This window comes from Centruroides vittatus, unplaced genomic scaffold (assembly GCF_030686945.1).
Source record: "Centruroides vittatus isolate TY-2023 unplaced genomic scaffold, ASM3068694v2 contig_854, whole genome shotgun sequence".
Lineage (NCBI taxonomy): Eukaryota > Metazoa > Arthropoda > Arachnida > Scorpiones > Buthidae > Centruroides > Centruroides vittatus.
This window is the reverse complement of record NW_027122558.1, coordinates 600,069-625,451: the sequence shown is the minus strand read 5'-3', so window position 1 is coordinate 625,451 and position 25,383 is coordinate 600,069. Positions and strand designations below refer to the sequence as shown.

At 31.2% G+C, this 25,383-nt stretch overlaps 1 protein-coding gene across 8 annotated transcripts in view; it reads right to left on the bottom strand.

The window, feature by feature from the left end:
* Positions 1-2,909: 2,909 nt before the first annotated feature.
* LOC136982562 (lethal(3)malignant brain tumor-like protein 4) overlaps positions 2,910-25,383 on the bottom strand; it is a 72,816-nt gene continuing 50,342 nt past the window's right edge. For 7 of the 8 annotated variants that reach the window (XM_067279066.1, XM_067279069.1, XM_067279064.1 and 4 more), the window contains exons 13-19: positions 23,053-23,361; positions 16,093-16,192; positions 10,122-10,268; positions 9,617-9,805; positions 6,416-6,450; positions 4,004-4,251; positions 2,912-3,924 (exon numbers count right to left, since the gene is read on the bottom strand). In XM_067279066.1, coding sequence (XP_067135167.1) covers positions 3,796-3,924; positions 4,004-4,251; positions 6,416-6,450; positions 9,617-9,805; positions 10,122-10,268; positions 16,093-16,192; positions 23,053-23,361 — 1,157 coding nt within the window. In that variant the 3' untranslated portion in view covers positions 2,912-3,795. Of the gene's footprint in view, positions 3,925-4,003; positions 4,252-6,415; positions 6,451-9,616; positions 9,806-10,121; positions 10,269-16,092; positions 16,193-23,052; positions 23,362-25,383 lie in introns of all 8 variants that reach the window. The other variant, XM_067279071.1, reaches the window with a different exon arrangement.

The following is a 25,383-nucleotide window of genomic DNA, read 5'->3' as shown; positions in this document are numbered from 1 at the left end:
CCCGTCCCTCACCACCCGGTCGCCCCATTGTGGGCCTGGACGAACCCATAATGGGCTTACTAAAAGAGGCCCTCTTAGTGCCCACAGGGCGGAGAGTTAAAAAAAAAAAAACCACAACTGCTAACTCACTCTCGAAAATCATTTGAATAAAACGTCTACTCAAAGCAAAAATTTTCAAAAATTTATCAATTTTCGCAAGAATTGAACTCGCATTCTTCACCTTCGCGTGAAAAATATTGAAATCCTTGCATTTTACCGATCGAGCTACTGCCTGTTGATTTCAATTTTCATTACAAACTGCTAAAATTCTATTTAAAGTATTAATAATTAGGTTAATGTTACCCGTGGTATCGAAGATGGCGACGGGAAAATTTTTTCCCCTAGATACTAGACGGCGACGGGTAAATTTATTAATTTGCATAATGCCACAGATAGTACGGGTACGCCCCCTAACGTTTAGATTACTCGGTATTCTACTTAGAGATTATCCATTGTTAATCTGCTTCCAGATTATCACTCGAGAATCTGATTCGAGATTACCGGAAACGCGGCCATCTCGAACGTAGGGAAAAAAATTCCCCCGTCGCCGTCTAGTATCTAGGAAAAAGTTCCCCGTCGCCCTCTTCGATACCACAGGTAATATTAACCGATAATTAAATTTAATTAATGAATTAATATTTGAAAAAAAACTGTATTCGCATCAAGTGTCATCCACTACAAGTTTAAAAAAATGTATTTGAACTTGAGTGGATGAATAACAAGTATTTTATTACCGATTAAAAATTTGAACAAGCTATATACAGTATATCTCGGCGGATAAGACGATGTATAAATTTTCGCGAAGTTTTACAGTTTTAGCATATATCTATCCTATAAGACGACCCCAAACTATCGATGGCCTATAAGTTTAGTTCAGATCGGCAATCATTATCTGAATAATAATACTGTATAGCGTATACGGAATTATGTCCTATTTGTAATTTTTCGAATGAACTAATTTTATTTTCTCGCATCTGGCGATTTTTGCAAACATTCGCACTAATTCGGGCAATGACCGTGACTATTCACAAAAACATTGTATGGGCTATTCTATTTTGTGCACATACCCTACTCTCTTCTAGTAAATTACGGTTTGTCTGTCTTTTTACAATGGTTTTCATTTATATAAATTTTTCTCTATTTTTTTTTTTTTGTATTGTCCTATAAGACGTCCCCGGATTTTCGGGGCCATTTTCAATGGTTCAACTATCGTCTTATCCGCCGAGATATACGGTAAATATAGGGAGTGTGAACTAATAATAGGAATTTAAAAATCTCTATAAAAAAAACTTTTTTCACGTTTTCACGTAACGGATGGTCTGTTTTAATCATTTCCTTCACGTGTTTTATAGTTTTTCATGCCGCGCACTCGAAGGCAACTTTTACACATCTATTTTCCGTGTTTGCGGCCGGATGGCCGAGCGGTCAAGGTGGCAGCCTACCGCTCTGGGGGACCCGGGATCGAATCCGAACGGGACGAAAAATCCCCAGGAATTTTTCGGGGGTGGTCCGTTCGGATATGTCGGGCCCCGTCCCTCACCACCCGGTCGCCCCATTGTGGGCCTGGCCGAACCCATAATGGGCCTACTAAAAGAGGCCCTCTTAGTGCCCACAGGGCGGAAAGAGTCAGAAAAAAAAATTTCCGTGTAGTATGGACACATTCCGAAAACCGATAAAACTTTTCTTTTTTCGCTTTATCAATTATAACTAGTTCTCTAGGATTAAGGCAGCTTACGAAGACGGTGTACCAGAGTATTTTCTTGGTGAATTTTATGAACTAGTCACTAATACATATTCCCTTTATATTATTTTCTGGTTATTCTTTTGTATCAACATCCAAGTTCTATCACACAAACGGGTTTTCAAATTTCTATTATTATATCAAATTACCGATACTAGACTTATTTCTATCCAGGCCCTAAAAAATAATCTTTCAAACCGTTCAAATAAATATATTTTTTCGTTTTAGATTATTTTAACATAATAATCCCAATACAGATTTGATATCACTTATAAATACATGTCAAGGGGATTAAGGCTATAGTCTATCGCTCTGGGAGATCCGGAATCGAATCTTGGCAAGCGACAAGTGGTTTGCGACTTTTCATGGGCTCGGATTTACGTCGGGCCTTATCTTTACCATCCGATCGACCTTATTTTTGGCATGACCGAACCCACAATAGGTATAGTTAAAAAACGCCCTCGGGGTGGAGTCAGTCTGAAAATAATGAAGAAATCGGACACGTAACAGGAATTCAGTAGCATCCCCGCATCGCTGTTTATGGACATCACGAGCACCTTGTACCAAAAAAATGCCTATTTCGTGGCGTAGTTTACGTGACGAAAACGAAAGCTCTGAAAATGCTCGTTGCTTGCAGCGCCAAAAGTGCCACGGCGGCGTTACGATACTAATCTTTTTTTAACCAGAATGTCTTCCGCGAGTCACGAAATGTCGCCGTACCGAATTTGGTACCATTTGGACCGTTAAATATCCTTCTAGATGGCTTTGAATAGTAGTAGTACAATTAGGGTTCAGCTTTGCCGTATTCAAAAATTCACCGGTAGATTTCATTTATTGACATATTTTAAATTTCTAACTTTACACTTCAATAATAATCGTTACTGAGCTGTGGCGCGACTTAACTAAATGACAATACGGCTATTATATTGAATGAAATGCCGAATGGCTGAAAATTCGGTTGATCGACTTACTTTAAGAACAGCTCGGATCAAACAGATGACGAACACTAGAGCTTGCAACGCATTTTTAAGGAATATAAAACAGCCACGTTGGTTAACTGCCTTTCGAACCACTGAATTTATCAACCGTAAACTGCTGGATAATTTTAATGTTTTTTCCCTTCTTAAATTGAAACAACTCTCGACTTATAATTTTCAAAACTTTTTTGTTTTTTATTGAAAAAATTCTTTTATGATGGAAGTATTTTTCAAACCAACATTTTATAATTCAGTAATTAAAATAGCTTTCTCCTTTTCTATATATAATGCAGATATTTTATTTTTATTTCTTTTCTTTTCTCTTAAATACTTTATTTATTTATAGGAACTACAGCTGCATTATATCAGAACCGAAAAAAAGATATTTAAATCACTTCAAAGTGTTAATGCCTAAATTATAAAATCAATTGCAAAAACAAACAACAAATATGTTTCTTAACACGAGAAAATACAATAAAACGTACTAAACGGGATTCGAGATAACGCTACTTCCCAGAGATCCACCGCGGAAATTTCCCACGGGTTTTGGCAAGTCCGGTATTCGGATTTAAAAATAAAACACTGTCGAGTCCGAGAGACCCGGAGATGGAATGATTACGTCACTAAACATAACCCGGTTAAACATCCGTTAGTGGTAAAACCATTATTTCCATATAGCGTATGTATTATACACGATGTTACTTTCACGTATGATAAATTATGGACATTACATACAATATGTACAGAGATGAAATGACTAAATGAAATCAACGAAGATAGATCCGAACGTCGGAGGTAGAAACTAACCCGGAGGATAAAAACTATGACGTAATCGTTAACCCGCTGCGTCTTTTCGCGTAGAAGGAGAAAGTCTCTCGTTCTAAAACACTTCAACAACACTCGGCTCTAAATGCTAACTTCGCCATATTGAGCAAAACAATATCGGACACGCGCTTGGCAGTGAGCAATGCAGTCACGTGCGGTTCCTGCAAAAAACAAAAATAATTCCGATCCTTCGTCTTCGTTCGGATTCTTCTTCTAATCCACGAAATTCTTCTTAAAGGAGAGAATGCTGTTGTGAATCTTCAACGCGGGACCCAGTTTTATGTTGAGTATTTTCACGATGTCCGTTTGGTTCAGTAAAAGAAACGCTTCGCCGTCTATCTGCTGATGGGGAACAAAAGAGAAAATCGCAATTTATCGACGTCATATTTAACCGAAAGAATCGGTGGTCCGGGAAACTTACCTCTTCTTTAAACAACTGCGCGTGCTCTTCGCAGCCCGAAAGTGTGGACACGTAATTGGCCACTTCGTCCACCGACCATTTCGAAACTGTTTCACCCGTCACCATGTTTATTCCGGGAAGAAATTTCGTGTGCTGCTCCCAACAGTAGGGCTGCTCCAGCTGCGGGTCCGAAACGGGAGGCGCCGAAAACACCGACTTGTGAATGCTGTCTTCTAAGGTAGACGAAGGCGATTTCGTATTTTCCGTAACTACAAATACAAACCAATTGTTATACAAACAGAGAGCCACCAGTCAAAAAATCACCCCCCAAGGTTTCTAAGAAAAGCAAAAAAAAAAAAAAAAATTCGGGAGTTTTTCTGTATGTATGAATTTTAGTATGGGAGCAGGGTTTAAAGCTTAATAACTCCCGTGCTTTTTGTCGAAAATTTCTGACATTTGGCGGGGTCGATCTATTAAACTTTGGTGATAGAAGGTCGAGGGGAGGGGGTTGTGTGTATCTCCAAATAGGATCGGACTTCGTGACGATTTTACTGGTTATTAGCATTTAGTTTTTTTTTTTTTTTTTAAATTGGCCTCGGTGGTTTGCCCTCGAAATTAAGCTTTTTGCCGTTTTACAATAATTAAAAATGTGAAAAGTTTTTAATAATAAAATATCGTAACGGATGGCGCCACGCGCGGTCTTAAATGTTGCCGGAAAAGTTAAGCAACTCGTTGCTGGATTTTCTTTTACTTTAATCCAATGAAATTAGTAGTAAACAGCTGCATATATGTAAATAACGGTGAGTTCGTAATGTGTTCACCGCTTCCTGTCCTCTTTTTCCAATTGTTGTACTTGTTAAATTTGTCAAATTGAGAAATATTGGAATTATCACACAGGAAAAGGAAATTACTTTGTATTATTTTTTTCACAATTCAAAGTAATTTCCTTTTCCTGTGTGATAATTCCAATATTTCTTAATTTGACAAATTTAACAAGTACAACAGTAAGTTTGTATTTTAACTGAGATTACAAAATTAAAACCAAATATAATAATAAATTTTAAGGAGACTTTGCTCTGCTTCTGATAAATTTTATACTTCCAGTAAACTATGATTAAATATATTTTTCATTTGAAATTTCATATTATATAATTTTTTTCTATACTTAAAATATGACACTTGGCAAATAAAGCCAGTAAAATCAATATTGTGTCAACTACATAGACACAGACACTTTATCCTCTGCGTGGCAATGCATCTATGAAGTTTAACTTGCTCCAAATGTTTACAATGTAGACTTAAATTATAATTTTATTTTGTATACATGCTTTTACTGTATTTTATTTATTTCTGTTACTTTATTCTTATCGATTACTGTTGTATTCAAAAATTTGTATATACTCTATTTATTTTGGAATGTTACCTGTGCTCGATTCCATTACGTTAACTGCATTCCGACTCCGGCAGATCTATTAATTGAGGCCGAAAACATTCTTACTTTATTAAAATGTATTGCTGGAATTACGAGGCGAGTTTCTTTTATTTTTTGGAATCTTATCCAGTTTTGTACATAGATTATATTTCTATGATGTATATTTGCATCACTTCAAGTACTCTGCAGCTAATGTTCCTAATGTTTTGTAGATCTATAGATCTACAAAACATCCCTAACAATTATTTGATGGCGAAAATATAAAATAATGCAATTTGCTATCCGTAGCGGTCCGAGTGTCCGTTTTGACTTCCGAAGGACGGACCCGAGGATCGAAAATGCCTTTGCGACGGATAGGATGTCTGCACGGACGACGATGTCGTTTTGTTGGTCAAAACGGACATTCGGGACCACTATAAATTGCAAAAAAAAAAAAAAAAAAAAAATTCAACCAAGTTGGGGCTTATCTAAAATAATATGGTAATTATGTTTATTGTCATTAATGAAATTGTTAAAATGCCTCTAATTATATAATTTTCATAAAAGTTCCCTTTTTTATTCTTTCTAATTTTCAGAATACAATAAAACATAAATAAATAATAAAAATTCTTGTTTAGAACGAGTCTGGCTCTTCTAACAAATGGTAAGCGTACGAGCGAAAATATCTAATCAATTATACGTCGTCGTCGTTTTAAACGAAATTAATGAAAGTATCGTACGACTAATCGGTAATTTACAGTTATAGCAGTTAAATATTCAATACCAATCTTACCAAGATAAATGTAACTATCAAATTAAATGCTTTGCATTCTACAAAATACAATTTGTGTAGTAATTATTGTTGAAATTTTGTATAATGAATAATACAAAATTTCAACAAATAATAATAAAATAACAATGCTAATTGTCAACATCTAAATTATGTTTAGAGTTTTCTATTACATTCTAAAAAGTATATTTTGAACTTGAATGATTCTTAATTGTTATTATTTTCAACTTACCAGATATTCTTTTCTTATCTTCCATAAGAAGTTTCCTGAAAATAAAAGAAAACACAATTTTTTTTCTTTTAGATAGCCTTATTTTAACAACGATTATTGTTTATTTATCAACAAATTTGTTTCTCAATTATAATTTCTAAGATATAAAAAGGAATAAATAATATCAATTTGGGGCTTTACATAAAAGAAATGTTTCTAACAGAAAATAAATAAATTTTTATATCATCTTATTCATAAGTAGAAGCTTTGAAAAGAACAATAACTTTTTTAAATAAGTTCAATGCAAGAAAGTTTCAGATTCGAAAAATTTATTGCGAAATCTAAATTATTTATTAAGTTATTAAGTAAAGTTACTATTGTAACATCAGAGAGTGTAAAGGAAATGAAATAAAATGATAATGATGTTGAACTGTCAATTCTATTAGAAATTACTATTTAAATGAGAACATAACTGGTTATAATGGATAATAGAGTGTTTTTTTTTTGGCTGAAATTTGAAAAACTTTAGACCTATAAATTCCACCTGTCTGCCTTGTTAATCTCCAGAATGGTTTTTGATAGATGAAAGCCAAGACCACACATGGAAAGCTTAGGGAATAGGAAATCCCAATTAACTATATACAAATTTCCAGAGCAAACTGGAAGACAAATGATTTCAATTTGAAAATTTCCCCAAAATGGAATTACATAGATGACCGGCAGGACTGTCGTTATTGGGAAAAGTAAGACGTACGGGAGCAAGATGCTACTAATTTGAGATCGAGAGCATATATTTTAAATTAAATAAATTAAAAATTGGAGTCCGGCATTGTGACGACGTCACAATAATTTTGCTCGTTTAATTTAAGTTTAAACAACTACGCCATTAGTAATTTTTACTATTCTAAAGAAGACGGAATGAAGTGTATGACCTAATGCAACAACTTTAATTTTTCCAATGCATGTCATTATTGGAAAAAATTGAATAAAGTTATTCTTGCATCGGGTCATGATGCCGGTTCTGTCTTCTTTAAAAAATTAAATAAAGGAGATAACATAACTATTACTTGGTAGAAAAATAGCTTATTACAGTAGTTCATATTAATGTCAATTCTGAAATGGCATAATTACCAGTTTAAAGTTTTTAGAATCTTTTCTTTATAATTTAAACTAATATTTCAATAGAAAAAAAAAGATCAATGATTATATTAAAAAAAAAAAATTCAAAATACAAGTGATTTCATTGAAAATTTAATTAAATTATACTACGACAAGACCCTAACACAACTTTTTAATATGATACTTATCAAGAAAGTTTGTCAAACATCAAAAGCACATATCCAACCATAACATACAAACAGGCCTGGCATCTAGATTAATGTGTGCCAGCCTACAAAAACATAACGTCCAAAGAGTAGTTAGTTAAGTCTTTGTTGAACACGTACAAAACTTCCAGAAAATTTTGGTTTCTGTTCACCCCATTTTACCAATACTTACAGGAAAACAGAGATGCAGACATAAATGGAAATTCCTTAATAGTAACAAGAAATTCAGAAGCATCGGCAAACAAATCTTATTTATAAATAAGATATTGTAATTATTGCTCAGAAACAAAAAATAACCGCATGTCAATGAAGAAAACTTTCAATTTGTTGTGTATTCAACTTTTTTGTTAAATTTCACTAAAACATCAGAAATAGCTTTCAGCAATAAAAATTTGTTTCTATTTAACTTATCTCTAAATTGTTAAAGCAAAATTTTTGCACATTATTACCTGTAATGTAATATCATATGTCAATTTAAAACTGCTAATGACATTTATTAAGGTGACCAACTTTTTTATAATGAAAAAGAGGACACATAAATTGAAGGAAAAAATATTGTAAATAAAAGAAACATTTTATTCATTGCAATAATAATACACTATAATAATCTCTACCGCACGCGCAGTAGCGTAGCTAGCATGGGTGACACCTGGGGCTGATATCGTGGTATCACCCTTCTTAACTGTTTTATAAAACCAGTATCGGATTATTGAATTGTAATATGCCCGCACTCGAGCAAACTTGAACGCTGTATCGAATAAGCGATATCATCACATAGGTTTATATTGACTAACGTGAATGGGTTGACCTTTTTTTTTTTTTTTAAGTCGTGGGTTGTTGAGTCGGTCGAACTTTCCATGACTTTAATGTTAAAGCAGTTATCAAGGTTTATTTCGCGACTTATTTTTTTCTCAGTCGGGTATCGAGGGAGGACAGAACTTACAAAAGGAGGACATTTAGCAGGACACTTGTCGAGGGAGGACAGAACTTACAAAAGGAGGACGGTTGGTCACCTTACATTTATGCTTGGCAGAATATTATATTCTACAAAACTATTAGCAGCAAACTGCCATTTGTGAATGAATTCCATTACTATCTGGCAAGTTTTATATAATATGGCATCTTCTGTCAAGAAAACTAAAACTTTGCATTCACTAAATAAAAATACAATTATATCTCAGATTAACTAATTTTTCAATTTTTTAACACAAGCATTCAAAAAATCTACTTTATTATATAATGGACTTTTGGCTTTGGCAGGCACTCCCTTGTTGAAACTATTCAGTTAATGGTTTTAATGTAATAAAATAGTGAACTCTTTAAATATAATAATTCTAGGTAGCTATAATTAAACATTTTATGTAATTTTATTAATGTTATTTATGGCTAACAATGTAATGTTGTATCACAGATGCAACAAAATTCCACTGATATAAAGAGCATCTATTTTTAGCATAAAATTCAATATTTGCACAAATAGTATTAGTATATTTATTTTGATTTATCCTCAAACAATTCTAATTACTCTATCATGTATATATTTTTGAGATCATCATCTCAATTAAAATTTAATTATTAAAATTCTATGAAAAAATATTGGCATTTAAGGAATAATCATGTTTTTTCGACAGATAATCAGTCTTTTGATTCATTCCAAATTGTTCAACATTCTTTTTATATATTGAATGTTATTATCATTTCAATACTACTCTTCTAATCAATTTAGGATCTTGGCAATATTTATTTGGAATATAATTTTCAAGTTAGATTATTATATATATTCTTGTAATAATTATTTTAAAGACAAATAAATCCTTTCATAAATTGTACTACAAAAATTTTTTAAATTCATTGTGTTTTTGATAAAAATCACATATTCTGTTTTTATTGTTCTTACCTTTTCCTCCCCCTCCCAGAATTAAGTCTTATGGAAGATTTAGTATAATCGGAATCTCGACTGTCATCCTTATCTCCGTTAGCAATATCCGCTTGACTCTGAGCTAAAGGGCATCCAGAAACTCTATGATGGACAGAATATCGTCCGTCGATGTGTCCGCTACCGTCGCAACCAGGCGTGGGACACCTTCTGAAAAATTAATTTTATTACGTTGAGTATTCAAATTACAATTTTATTAAAACTTTATGAAAAGCACATCAAAACAAAGATCAAACATTCTTTTAATGTTCACATTTGATTATTAAAATACTTTTACTTGAAGAAGGATCAAATAAGTTTTTCCAAAAATTCCCAATCTTCAATATTGAAAATATTAATAGATAAAAAATATTTCAAAAAGTCAGTTAATAAATTTATTAAAAATTGTTTATAAGATCAAATAAATTATCAATAAAAGCTCAATTTATTACATGATTGAATTAACTAATGAATATTTTAAATTTACCTCAATGCTTCAATTGTCCCACCGGTATCGGTATTCTTGCGTACCAAGTCTACGACATTGTCGCTTAGATTCCTTGGAGGATCTAATCTGTCTTGCAGAGCAGTGTCTTTGTTCATATTGAGTTGAGAATAAGGGCATCCAAATGCACTGTTTAAAATATAAATCAAAGAAGACTTAGTAATATAACGCATATTGTTATAAACACAAAGAAATAATATTTTTGATCTATGCATCTTTCAAATATAAAAAATACAAGAAATTATTTTAATTGATGAATAGAAATTACAACAATGTGATGCTTTACTATTGCTAAATAATCTGCCAGATTTTATTAAACTATATTGAGGCTACTTAATAATCGGAATCGAAACAATTTGGCTAGAGATAGGCACCTTGGCTACCAACTCTTACTGCCTATCTCTAGCCAAATTGTTTTGATTCTGATTTATTATATAGCCTTAATAACCTAATATAATCTGGCTACATTTATAAGTGAACATGCAAAAATACAATTGATTTGTTAATCATCTTAGACTACAAATCTTATTTATTTTACATCAAATCTCCATTACATTTAAATAATTTTATTTGAAAAACTTTTTAACTTTTAATGTTCATAAATATATAGTGCAAATTTATATACATTATCAACAATCATTGAAACTAATTAATAATAATTTGATGTTTATAAAAAAAATAATGCATTTAAGTTAAAAGAATAAATGATCATTTTCATTTATTCTTTGTTTTTTTTCTTTGCTTAGCCACTCAAGAAAATATCAAAAAGATTTCTCTATAATTATTTTTTTTTTCTATTTTAAAACAGAGGAAAGGCAATTGTTGAATGTCTATCGAAATCCAAATGATTTTTTCAGCATGATTACATTTATTCCTTCTAGCATAATAAACAGCAGGATCTTTCCAAGTTATTCTAAATATTCTTGTTTTTATGCACTGAAGTAATTAGAGTAATATTCAGACCAAACAAAGAATATTAATTTCAATTAATATGGCAGACAGTATTTTTACAATCTAAAAAATATAGAATAAACTAAACTGTCTTCAATTCTGTCATGTGTCTGCAAAGGAAGACTGTTTTGTTTCTGATGATTGGATGTGACAGAAATGAAGACAATTTAATTTCTTCTATATTTTTTTAAATTGAAAGAATATTAAAATCATATTTTTTCTTTACGTAAGCTATAAAAAGTGATGAGAAAAACTGCAAAACAAATTTTCTATTCGGAAACATTTTCATTTTTTTCCTCGTCATTTTGAACACGGTGTCAAATGCAAATGTTATTTCCTTTGATCATAAAAAGTTTCTTGGAATCAAAATTTTTATTTGGATTTTATTGGCTCTTATAAAGTAAATATTACATGATTTTTGTGCTAAAAAAGTATGTAATGGTTTATTGAATTAAACTGAAAATATGCAATGGTATGATATGAGCTAATGGAAAATATGAGCTATAAAAACTAACTTTTAAAATGTTATTTACAGTGTTAATAAATATAAAAGCCACATTAACTTATTTTTAATTTTAAATTTGGTAGGCCAGAACTAAACTTATATTCATAAAATCTAATAAATAAAAATATAAATAATATGATTAAAAGAACAAACTGAAAAATAGAAAATACATTTTTTATACTGATAAAGTCTAATGGCAGAACTATAAAAAAAATCAAGACCTATTAATTAAAATAGCAGCATATTTCAGATAAAAATTAATAAGAAAAAAATCACAATCTATAAAAATTAGGAAAGGAAAAACACAAAAAAAAAATGCATTTATAAATTGTAAGCAATAACAGTAAAATTGAATGAGTTTCCTATTTTTAATTACCTCGAAAAATCTTAACAAAAAAAGAGTATTTTACTCTCTTGATCAAAATAGCAAATAAAATACAGTCAAACCTCTCTGATACAATACCTGTTACAACAATAAACCCCAGTACAGCAATAGAACTTCTGTGGTCCTGGTCAAAGTTCTATACAAATACTGTAATTTATCATAGCTACAATGACAGTAAAAACCCTGATACAATGATACGACTATCGGGATTTGCACAACCCACGGCAAACTCAAATTCTTCATCATAACCGATCAATGCAAGAACCAAGTGGTAAAGAGCTAGGAGTGCCTACTCACTAATCATGTTACCTATGGACCCTCCACGCACTCCAAACGATTTGCCCACAACTAACTAATTGGCGACACTGCGACCGTTGTCACTGCCGTGGCCAATCCTACGAGGAACTGCAGGTGCTCGACCAATTGTGAAGCATTTCCTTTTCCTATCGGACAAGAGCTCTGGCTGTTGGCCAAGAAGAAGGTAGTAGTCTATAATGGAAAAAAATAGCAAAAGCACAGAAACAGATAAGTTTGAAAATGAAAAACTTCAAAGATTTTGATAGGGAAATGAAACAAACAGAAGTTGCAAAGAAGTATGACTTTGCTTAGTCAATCCTAGCAACAGTTTTAAAGAAACAGAAGGAAATCGATTGCAGTGTAGTCAGTGGAAACTTTGATTCTTCTCGGCAATGTCTGAAGACATCTAACTGTGATGATATAAACAATGCAACATTCCATTGGTTTACTGAGATGTGGGCACAGAATGTATTCAAACTAATCTTCACATTTTTAATGATCTCAGTTGTTAAATTTCAAGACCTCACTACAACAATAACCTCAGTATAACAGCATAACTATTTTCCAGGTTCACAAATGATCATTATAGTGAGGTTTGACTGTATCAGTATATAAAAAAAATCTAGTTACAAGATTTTATTTAAAAATAACTTTTATATCATTAATAAAATGAGTAAAATTGTATGTGGCACCATCCGTTATGAGATTTTGTTATAAAAATGTTTATATTTTTAATTATTATCAAACAGCAAAAAGCTTAATTTTGAGGGAAAGATAAGTTTTATAAAAAAATTGTAAATGCTAATAATGAATAAAATCTTCATTAAATTCGACCCCTCTTGAGATATGACACGACTCCCCTCTATATCCCATCCCTTCAACCATTAACCACCAAAATTTAATAGCATAAATGTCCCTCATATATAAGCCACCATGCCAAATTTCATACCATCATCATTACCTCATCCTGAAATATTAAATGAAATAGATGCCAACACACACATTCATGGAATTTTTTTTTTGTTTTTACCTTTTTGGGTTCAGAAGCTCTCCAAATGTGGAGATTTGCAAAAAACTCAAAGGATCAAAAGTGACACAATTCCAATACTTTCCCTTATGTGTACATAACAACCAGGAAAGTAAAATTAAATAAATAATCCATAATATTAAATCTTTTGATATAAAACTTGAAAAACTAGATTATAAATAATAACTTAGTACTGTTATTTCTTTCTTTCGGAGACACAATGTAGTGACTATAATCTTAAAAAACACTGGGCGAATTTTTCATCCTTTTATTAATAAAAGGATGAATAAAAGGATGAAAAATTCGCCCAGTGTTTTTTAAGATTACGTCACTACATTGTGTCTCCGAAAAAAAGAAAGAAAATACAAAACACGGTTTCCTCAAGATAAAACTGTTATTTCTGTTGTATCTTAATCTTAGTATAACATTTCAAATAATTATAACAGAAAGATCTTCTCATCAAAGTTTGGACATTATTTGTCAAAATTATTTATTGTATAAATTCTTAGAAAGAGAAATTATAAGAAAGAAAGAAACAGATTGATAGAATTGAATGTAAAAGCATTGTTCCATATAAATTAAATTTTAAAAAAGCCATAAGAAAACAGAAAATGCTAAAAGTTGACAGTCTTTAGAACACTAAATTAAATAATGATCTCAATATTCTTTCAAATCATAATATAATTGTTTCTTTTATATATAATGTTTTCTCATTCAAATTTCGTTTTTTAAATAAGATGTAACAAAATGATTTTTTTATATTATAAAAACTCATTGTCAACAAAAATAATGTTAGGAATCAATCCACAAGAGTATAATAAATCAGTTTAAATATTTCTTAAAAGGAAGCTAACATTTCCCATACAATTTCTTATAGATTTAATATATTTGGTTATTTCTAAATAAATAAATTTATTGTTAACGAGCAATTATTTATTGTGACGTGGTCGTAATGCTGGGCTACAAATCTTATTCATATTTTTAATTTATTTAATTTAAAATATATGCTCTCCACCTCAAATTAGTATTGTAGTGTCTTGCCCTGATACATCATATTTTTCCTTTAACAATAGTGTGTGCCAGTTGTCTATTAACTGCTTTTGGAGGAAAAGATTTGAATTGAAATAATGTGACTTCCAGTTTGCATGGAAGTTCATATATAATTAATCAGGGTCTCCTGCCCCTAAGGTTTCCTTATCTAGTCTCGGATTTCATCTAACTAACTCCATTCTCTAGATTAAGGAAAGACATATAGACAGACAGATGACAGTAGGAATTTATAGGTCTACAAATTTTTTCAAATTGCAGCCCAATAAAATTTTTAACTAGTTTTTAGTGCAGACATTGAATTAAAGAAAATATTTTATAGAGAAGTTATCGTAATTAAAATATATGTTAAGAAAAAATTCTGATAGATTGTCAGCAGAATAATGGAGACAAAAATTGCAATGTGCTAGAAATACAAAATATGGGATTAAGATGATGTCCGATCACACGTTGCGATGCAGTGACATCTGTACTATGTCCTCAGTCAATAATAGTACCATCTGTGCCTGCACGTATTGTTGGTGGGAATGGTAAAATTTCATGCTGCAATCATTGTCTTGTATAGGGCTAGCAGGCATCAATATGAAATTCTTCACAGCCTTGATTCTGAAGCAGACTGTTTCGAAGGCAATCAAGAAGAGTAAGGAGGTTGGTCACGATGGGAATCATCCAGAAAGAGGAGGAAAATGTATGGTAAGAACTGACAGAATCTGTAAGATTGTTTGGAATCAAATACATATAAATACAAGAGTATCCTTGTGAAAAATGGCTTGTGACCTCTGTATCAGCAATAGATCCTTACAACAAATTGCCAAAGAGGATCTGCAATTGAAGTCATACAAGTGCCAAAAGATTTATCATCTCACAGAAGACAAAAAAATAAAAGTTTCAGAGAAGTTGGGAAATTTTGCACAGCATGCTTCTCGTGGTTAAGAAAGGATCCTTTCTATTGACAAGATTTTCACAATCAAACCAGTGCACAATCACCAAAAGGACAGTTTGAAGCATCAATCAAGCACTTTGGCATCAGAGATTGGACATACGGCAAGACTACATTGGCACGTAGATTAACAGCAACGCAGAACTGGAGCAGGAACAATTTTCTAATTTTTTATCAGTGCAAAGGAAAGGCCCCATATTCCTGACCACAATCAAATGGATCAGTGTTTGGTCTGTTTTGCAGGCAAGGGACTATGCTACCTCTCACAACAGTTTGGAGTCCCTCAAAAAAATTTCTGAAAGAATAGGAAAAATATCAGTAGAGAAAAAGCTATGTGCCATCACAAAAAATTTCTGCATGAGGTTCTGCATTAAATCCACAGGAAACCACATTGAAGATCATTGAAAATGTTCATTTTAAGACATGGTATTGTCATGTTTTCTCGTTACAAATTCATTGTTGCAGTTAATAAAGTCACAGTAATGACAAATGTTTGTTTCTGTTATTTTACCACTACCTTGTAAAATAATTGAACTAAAATAAATTAGTATTGAAACCTTACTCCAAAATTAAAAAATTCATTTATATTTGTCTATTAAAGAATATAAATATTCTGAGAGTTGCAACTGTAATAAAAATAAAAAAAATTGGTTTTGAAGAGTAATTTTACATATTATCACACTACAAAACTGATTTCTAATTGTTTACTTAGTGTTAATCTTATTAAACGATACAAATATAAACAAATTAATAAATTTTAAAGTTTATTATTATATTTTCTATTCTCTTAAAAGAACTCACCTGTGATGACTGGTATATTTTGGTCCTTTAATATGACCAATTCCTTTACAACCCGGAGTAGGACAGCCACCCTGACCCTGAGTAATAAGGTTATTGGAATCTAAAAGTTAAAAGGTAAATATTTATTTTTTGTATCTTTTTTTATAAAGTTGACTATTTTTATATTTTAAAATTTATTTAATATATTTTTAGTTAAAAGTTAATTAAATTATAATATAACAAAATCATGAATGATATTCTAATTTTATTATCATTTGTTAATTTGCAAATAATATAAATAAGCAGAATTGACTTTTAATAGCTTTGTAAGTGATCAAACAGTTTTTGACATGCAAAAATAAATATAAAGTATTTCACTTAATAAAGCATCCAACACCTATCGCTGAGAATTCTTTATTTAATTAAAACTAATGTTTTCAGCCTAACGGAATAGGCCATCGTCAGGTGTACTGGTATTTGAACATATTTTAAAATTGTAATGAACATACGTTCGAACATTATACATTCAAATTTAAAATGAAAATAATAAATAAACAAATAAATAACAAAATAAAACATGTTAAATACACTGAAGCAACAATAATATAAATAATAAAATAAATAACATAAAATAATATAAAATAAAAATAAACAAAAATAAAATAAATACATAAAAAAAGGCATCAAAATATAAGGGCAGGTATGAACTAAGAATTTTTATATTTTAATTTTTCTTTTATGAAGAATTTCCATGCAAAAGCTAATCCATTTTATCCCTTGAATTAATACAACCATCCTTGAATTTACTTTGTAGATTTCAACTTTTTCTTAGTGTAAAGCTAATGATGGGGAATGCATGGTCTTGAGCAGGCCTGGCCAATCCCCGGCCCGTTATGTTAAATTGTGTGGCCCGCTATGCGATATTATATATCTATTACAACTTGTGTTTCCCATTATGTGTATACCAAAACAATTAAATAAATGAAAATTTGCATGTGTCATTGTCATAATGCGCAAGTGCGAGTACAAACTCTTGGTATAACAATAAAATCTTATTCATTTTGTATTTGTTTTACTTTTTTAAAAGCATGTTTGCCTAAATTGTAGCCCATCATAATGTTACGCGTGATCAAAGTGGCCTGCGAAACAATTTGGGTTGGCCAGGCCTGGTCTTGAGTATAGTAGCTTCACTCCATTTAACTACAGAGTCCTCTGCTTGTGCCATACTTGACAAAACTGTGTTGCAGTGCCCTTTATTAATGTCATACTTGTGTTCCTTAAGTCTAACAGCTAAGCTGCTTCTTGTGACTCCAACATAGTCCTTCTTAATTCCTAATTGCTGATTTTCGAAGGGAATTCTATATACACCCACTTTTTCCTCTTTCGTAAGCATGTCTTTGTCATTTCTGAGAATACTGTACAAACTAGGAGCTATTTTGGAGTGTTTTTTGTCCAATACTTGTTTCGTGATGTCTTTGATGCTTTTATTATAAGTGAACTTGGTGATTTTAAACTGATTTGTTTGGGTTTTTAATCTTTTACTTCCTTCATATCTTTTAATCAGGCCTTCTATTGTACTTTTTTTATATCCCAAGTTTGAAGTTATTTGTTTAATTCTATTAATATCCTTAATCTTGTCTAGTACATTAGAGCAATATGAATACACCTTTCTAATGAGTGCACGAAAAGTGGACAGTTTGTATCCATATGGGTCGTTCGAGATAGCCGGAATGTAAAGTGGACTATGTGTTGGTTTTATGTAAATACCTATTGTTATACAATCTCCTTGCAATTGGATGTCTATAATTTTGTCAAAAATTTGTAAAATTTTGCAGGAAGGTTTGTGTATTAGGGGCACTGATATTATTAAATTTTAGTGGTTAAAGTCAATGGAGTGGGGAGATAAAGGGGATTATGTGTCATATCTGGAGTAAGGTGACACTTAATGATGATTTTAATCTTTATTAGCATTTACAATTTTTTATAAAACCTGTCCTTACTCTCAAAATTAAGCTTTCTGCCATTTTATAATAATTAAAAATTTTTAATAATGATATATCATAATGGATGGCACCACACACGCAGTTTTAAATAATAATAATAATCCAAAATTTATTCGTAATAAGGCAGGAGCCAGTTACAAAGGATGTTTTGACAACAATTCTTGTTATTAATACTAAAAAATACTCCAATAATACAAATCAAACCAAGCATTATACAGCACATTGGTTGCCGATTGTAAGTATTTAATACCATCAATTTAAAGACCTTCCAACTCATACTGCAACTTGTAACTTTCTTCACACACTTGGTTCTTAAACATAAAATAGCATTAATTAATGCTACTTATGTCTTTAATGAATTGTTACGTTAAAAAATTTGTGAGCATATTTATATAATCTATAAATTATGTCTATCTTGGCTGAATGGAATATTTCATACATTGCTCTTTCATCAGTGCACCTTGTTAACATATGCAAGTCAAGATTATGTGCTAGTTTCTTTGCATCTTTACAGCCACAAAACATATGAAATTTTGAAATTATTGTATGACATCTAGGGCAGATACTCTTGGAAAACTCAATGAAATTATTATTGATTAATATTAATTCCTTATTTATTCTAAGTTGTATGAAAAATCTTTTGACATTAAACGCCAGGTTAGTTAACATATAGTTATTAATAAATGGATACTCAAGAATTACGTTATACCAATTAGTTTTCTCTCTTATAAATATATCTTCTATGTCTTGTGATAAAGAGATTTCGAGCACGTTTTGTATCAACATTTGGAAATGTTGTTCACTTATTTCAGGTAAATCTAGGAATATTGTAACAGAATATCCAAAGCGCTTTAAAATTTGTGCAATTTGTGACACCCAGTTTGTGCTTTGTCCTTTAATCAAAGACTTTCGATACAATTGGTATAATAATACAGTGGAAAGATTGCGGGCATCTCTTATTTTAAATAAAAATTTCATGTATCTTCTTATTAAGGTAGCACTCAACTTAAACCTACTTAATTCCAATCTTAACGCGCTACCTGGTGTGTTGTAATCCAACAAAAAAATCTTGCGTATAAACCTGTTTTGGATCACTTCTAGTTTTTGAAAGTTCGTAAGGCTCCAAATTGGGGCCGCATAGCCAATAAAATTCATTATAATAGAGTTAAACAGCCTAAAATGAACTTGGATGTTCTTTATCTTTGCTCTGTAAAACAATCTAATCATATTATTTATTAAAGTATTTGCTTCAGCGATGACTTTTTTATACTGTTTGTTGAAGGACAAACTGGGTGACAAGATGATACCTAAAAATTTTATTTCCTGAACTACTTCCAGTTCTTCATTATTAATAAAAAACGACATATACTTTTTTGGTAGGTTAGCACCATTCCTGAATATCATGACTTTGGATTTTTTTGGGTTTATTTTTAATTTCAAGCCATCTAAATAATTTGTCACTAGTTGAATTTTCCTACGCAAGGCCGCGGCAGTTGGGGCAATGATGACTATATCGTCCGCGTAAGATAACGAATGAACAACTTGTTCTCCTATTATAAACCCATCATCTTCGTTCTCAAAACAATTATTTAAATCAAACGTAAAAAAATTAAACAAATAAGGAGACCAGGGGTCTCCTTGCAATAACCCTCTGGCTGAGTCAAACGATGGCCACTGTATATTGTTCTGTTTGACTATTGTTTTGTACCTACCGAACAACAATCCGACAATTTCTGTTAGTCGTTCACTTGCATGATAATATGTCATTTTCGATTGTAAGCCGGTGATGCTCACCGAATCGTATGCCTTTTCCAGGTCCACGAAAAGTGCAAAGACCTTTCGTCTTTTCTTCATTAGCTGTAACTGTACAATTGCTATCAGAATAAAGATGGCCAGCTGAGTACCTCCATTTTTAATATACGCATATTGAGTTTCATTCTTATAGTTGTTTTCATCTATCCACTTGTTAAACTTCAACATTAGAACGGCCGTAAAAACTTTACGCAGCCCTGACAACAGAGCAATTGGGCGGTAATTAATTGGGTCTTTTCTGTCACTATGTTTAAATATCATAGCAAATGTTACTTCGTTCCATGAGACTGGTATCACTCCTCGGGTGTAAAACCCGTTGAATTGTCGAGTTAAAAACCTAACCATCTCAATTGGAAAGTTTTTAATTATATAATTAGAAATTAAATCAGACCCAGGAGCTGAATTTTCTTTTAACTTCCCAATGCAGTACTGTATTTCTTCTACTGTAATCACTTCCTCAAAATCAGTACCTTGAAATGATCTAGTTATTTCCTTCTTTGCACTATTTTTACTTTTATACACTTCTGAAAAAGTGCTGAAATGGCGAAGCCAATCACTGTAGGACACTTGAATAGAATCTTTGTGTTTTGACTTAAAACCTCGAAAGCCATTAACTATCGACCAAAACGACGCTGTGTCTCTGGTCGCAATCAACTTATCACTTATTTCTGAATAATACCTTTTCTTTTTTGCCTTCACAAGATTGTTATATGCTTTCTTACTGTTTAAATACTTTTTCAATGCTTCTTCCGTATTTGCTTTTCTAAATTTTTGTAAATTTTTTTGTTTTCTAATTTTAAAAGAATAGCACTTATTGTCAAACCACTTGTTTTTATATTTGGCTGCGTTATTACCTGAGCTTTTCTTAAACCGATAAGAGTCTAATATTGCCATTAACAGATTGTAATTTCCAATCGGATCATTTTCTCTTTCATGAAGTAGTACATCATTAATATTTTTCATAATTTCATTGCAAAATTTGACTTTGTTGATCAACAATTTTAAACGTTGACAACGCAGTTTTAAATGTTGCCAGGAAAGTTAAGCAACACATTGCTGTTTCTGTTTTTACATTTTGTCATTACCATTGAAAGTTTTTTGATTTTATAATAATATTACTGCAGTGTCCAATAATACTTATCATAACAAACAATATTTATATTTTAACAAATTTTTCCAGTTTAAAATCTTTATTCATTTGCACTGGCCAGATGAACAAGCTTGTTAGAGCACTAACCTATCACTCTGGGGATCTGGAATTGAATCCAGACAATTAAAAACATCATATATTTTTCAGGGATGGTCTGATATATCAGGCTCTTATACATATACATGTCTTTACATGTATGAAATCTTAAAAATAGCTTTGAGACCAAATCAATAATTTATAAAGAAATGTAAATTTAAAAACTGGAATTTATTTACATACTAAATACCAAAATCAATATACAGGTATCCCTTGCTTAATGTGCAGAATTAATTGTGGCAATCTCTTTATATACATGGCAGAAGTTTTAATTAATGTGGCTTTACCAGCTGTCTTTACTTAACATAGATACCATATTTCATTAACATGATTTAGATATACATGGTAGCATCAAAAAATTAATTAACTGCATTAATCAAGGGATACATGTATAATTACTAGTTTTGAAAATAAAAGTATAAATATTTTGAAATATAGAAACGATTACCTTGATTAGAATCAAAACATATAAATGTTTCTAATCAAATGATAGAGCTAGATTTTTATCAAGCTACAATATCCGACATGGCTTAATTAGCCATATTGTAACTCAATAAGAATATGGCTGTATCTGTGGATTAGAATCAAAACAATTGCAAAGTTTTTAACCATAAAAGTTAAAACAACTTTTTATCTGTAAAATCTACAAGTTTTATTTTCTACCATATACTTAAAACATTCTCAAAAGGTTACAATCCTCTTTGCAATACTATCTCACAAGAATATAAAATAAGAATTCAAACAATGCAATTACATCAGTTATATCAGAGTTGTATTTACTATGAAGATTAAAAGAATGCAATTTCTCGATACTCTCGGTTTTGAACAAACAAAAGTGTTTTATAAATAGCTAACATTATTCTGCAACTTGAATTTTTACTTATTTAAATTATTGAATTTGTGTTCAATAACTTTTATAATTATAATTATTATTATTATTATTATTAGGAATTGCTTAGTTCTTGGAAATTAGACTAGAATTGTTAGAATATCACTTATGAAATAAATATTTATATATGACAAACCAATATTTGTTTTTTTTAACTGAATTCTTTTAGAAATTATAAATTCCAAAAAGATTTATCAGATCAAATACAGTCGACTCTGCATAAGTCGACACCCCAAGGGGAAGTGGAAATGTGTCGAGTTATCCAATGTGACGACTATAAAGCGAAGTTGGAAAAAAAACCAAAAAACTACAATTAGGAAAATACAGTAGTGTGTTAAACAGTAGTATAAGCTTACAATACATTGTGTCCTCCATTTACAATTACTCTGTAGATGAAAAACTGAAAAATTCATTTAGTGTTGCTTGTTTTGAGCACAAAACTATCTGGACTTTCTTTTTCAACGATCACGAACACCTTGAAAACATCATCTTCGCAATTGTCAATCGTTGGCAAGTAATGTCTAAGGATTCTCAATGCCTCTAGCTTGAGAAAATGCAAAATTGGATTCCGGTGCGACGTTGATGTAGATTGTATATTTTCTTTTTGTTTATCCGTTATTATTTTATACTTAAAAATACATAAAATGTTAAGGCATTTTTATTAATATGTATATATATATATATATATATATATATTAATTATATATTAATAAATAAATTGACTCCCCCTCCTGAAAAAAATGAGTTCGCACCACACGTGCGGAGTGAATTCATTTTTTCAGGAGGGGTGACAACTTATCGGAGTGTGGGACAGCAAGAGTATGTCGACTTATCCAGTGGTGACGAGTTAAATGGTGTCGAGTAAACTGGAGTTTTTTAACATTAATGCCTACGTAAGTCAGCTGGGACCACAAAAAATAACTACTTAACGGATGGTGTCGAGTTATCCGGGTGTCGACTTATGCAGATTCGACTGTATTTAAATGTTTATTTTTGTTAAACAAGCAGAAAATATTTCATGTAAAACTTACTAATTGGTCGTTGCAACGGATGTCCCGTTTTCGTACACCAATTCACTGGATGTATATCCAACGAATCATCATCCACCCAATAGTCATAAGCATCCGACCAACCGTCAAAATGAAGTTTTATTAAATGTGGCTGCACTTCTGCAACTGTTGCAACCCTAATTAACAAAGGATTTCGTTTATCTACAGCTTCTAATTTCATTCCAACTTTGAATCCATGACTTGGACGTTGTTTGAAGGCACTAGCAGGAACTGCTTGAGACTTTGTTTCCAATAAATAATCTTTCCAATTAAATGTAGTATCTTTACAGTCTATAAATAATAATAAAAATGTATCATTTTTAAATGAAATATAAAATTAAATTTTATTTTAATGTTTTTATTAATGCTAAAATATATATATATATACACTGTATTTTAAGGACTATAAGACACACTTTTTTCTTCGAAAAATTGCCTCCAAAATTCAGTGTGTCTTATAGTCCGTAAAATACAGTATATAAAATTAAAAAATTCAAATAAATAAATAAATATATATATATATATATATATATTTGATTTTTTAATTTAAATCTATTAAATCTGTATAAAAATATTAATAACAAACAAAAATTATTGTGACATCGTCATAATGCCAGGCTGAAATTTTTAATCATGTTCTTAATTTATTTAATTTAAAAGATATCAATACAGGTATGTTCTCAATCTCAAATTAGTAGTGTTTTACTCCTGTACATCATACTTTTCCTGATAAAAACAGTCATGCCAGTCAACCATGTTACTGAGTTCAGGAGAAAATTTTTGAATTGAAATCACATGACTTCTGGTCCAAACCAGAAGTTCGTATATATTTAATTGGGGCCTCCTGCTCCTAAGCTTTCCATATCTGATCTTGACTTTCATCTATCTAACACCATTTTTGAGAAAGATGGATTGAGACAGACAGGCAGCCAATAGTAGTAATTTATAGGTCTACAATTTTTTCAAATTGCAACCCAATAAATTTACTAATAGTGACGGATATTATGTAAGTAAATCTGAATTATTAGCATTAATGCAAGAACCATTCATTATTTTTTCTTGTATTAATGAAATAAAATGATTAGTTATTGTTAAAATAAAAGAACTGAAGTAGAATAAAAATTATATAAATGACCATGATACAAATAATATGTAATATAAATTACATTCCTTTCATTATTTTCCAAAAATAAAAGCTTATTTATTTCAATAAGTGTAATCATTTATCATCAGCACCATTCAGAAGAACAGCAATAACTGGATATTTTTCTTTTCCTAAGATAATAGCATTTATTATAAAATTATCATTTGTACTTTTTACTTGGAACTCATTTAAATTTAATGTAAATATGAAAAATTTTAAGGTGTTTCTTATTTTTTTTGTTTTTTAGATTTTGCACATGCATTCTTGTAATATCACTTGAAATTGCTATCCTAGTATTCTACAAAATGGCTTGCAGAAGCTCACTGTATACAGAATTCTCAGTGTAACTAGAGGACTTTGAATATCAAGGTTGCTTATACAATGCAGTTAAAGCCAATTACTCACAGTTGACCGAGTTTTTTTAGAAAGGCTGCATCACCACGGATGAGGGAAGCAAGATGGCTGTTTAGCTGAATTTTCCCAATCTGGTCCATTTTACCTGAATATATAAGCAGGTGTTTGGGGCAGTGGATGTACCAGGGAACACATATACAACAACCAGACCACCACAACAGGTGACTGACTGATCGTGAGACAAGCAAAAACAGTCACAATGATGTTTTTGTCCACCATATGAAACAGGGAGAAGCCTAGCTTCAGAATCCAGTCTCTTCCCATACAACTAGCAAGTTGTCTGTCAATGATATGGGAAGCATTTTTCGTGCACATGATGGCTATGCATCCTACCATTAACATCTCAATATCATTGGCTTCATTTGCAGTGATGCAATAACAAAGGGTATGTTCTTAAAGTCGAACGAGTTATGTGAGAATGACGTCATCGTTATTCTTATTTCATTAGAGTTTTCAAACGATTTGTTTATAACTAAATTGCTGTTTCTAAAATCGAAGATACGAATGTTCCTAGCGCAGCCTTATCCGAAATATTTTTCTTAGATTGCTTCGGATGGACAGTTATTTCAATCATTTCACCTTTTAATTCACAATTTAAACACTCGAGTAGATTTAGAAACATTGATATTGTCGGACGCCATTTTCTTAATGAAGTAAACTAACTCTTTCCTTCGGGAGCTTCGTTCGAAACGTCGTCACCGCAGAGCATGCACACTGAGTGAGACTACTACTTTTCGAACGATTTATTACTAACA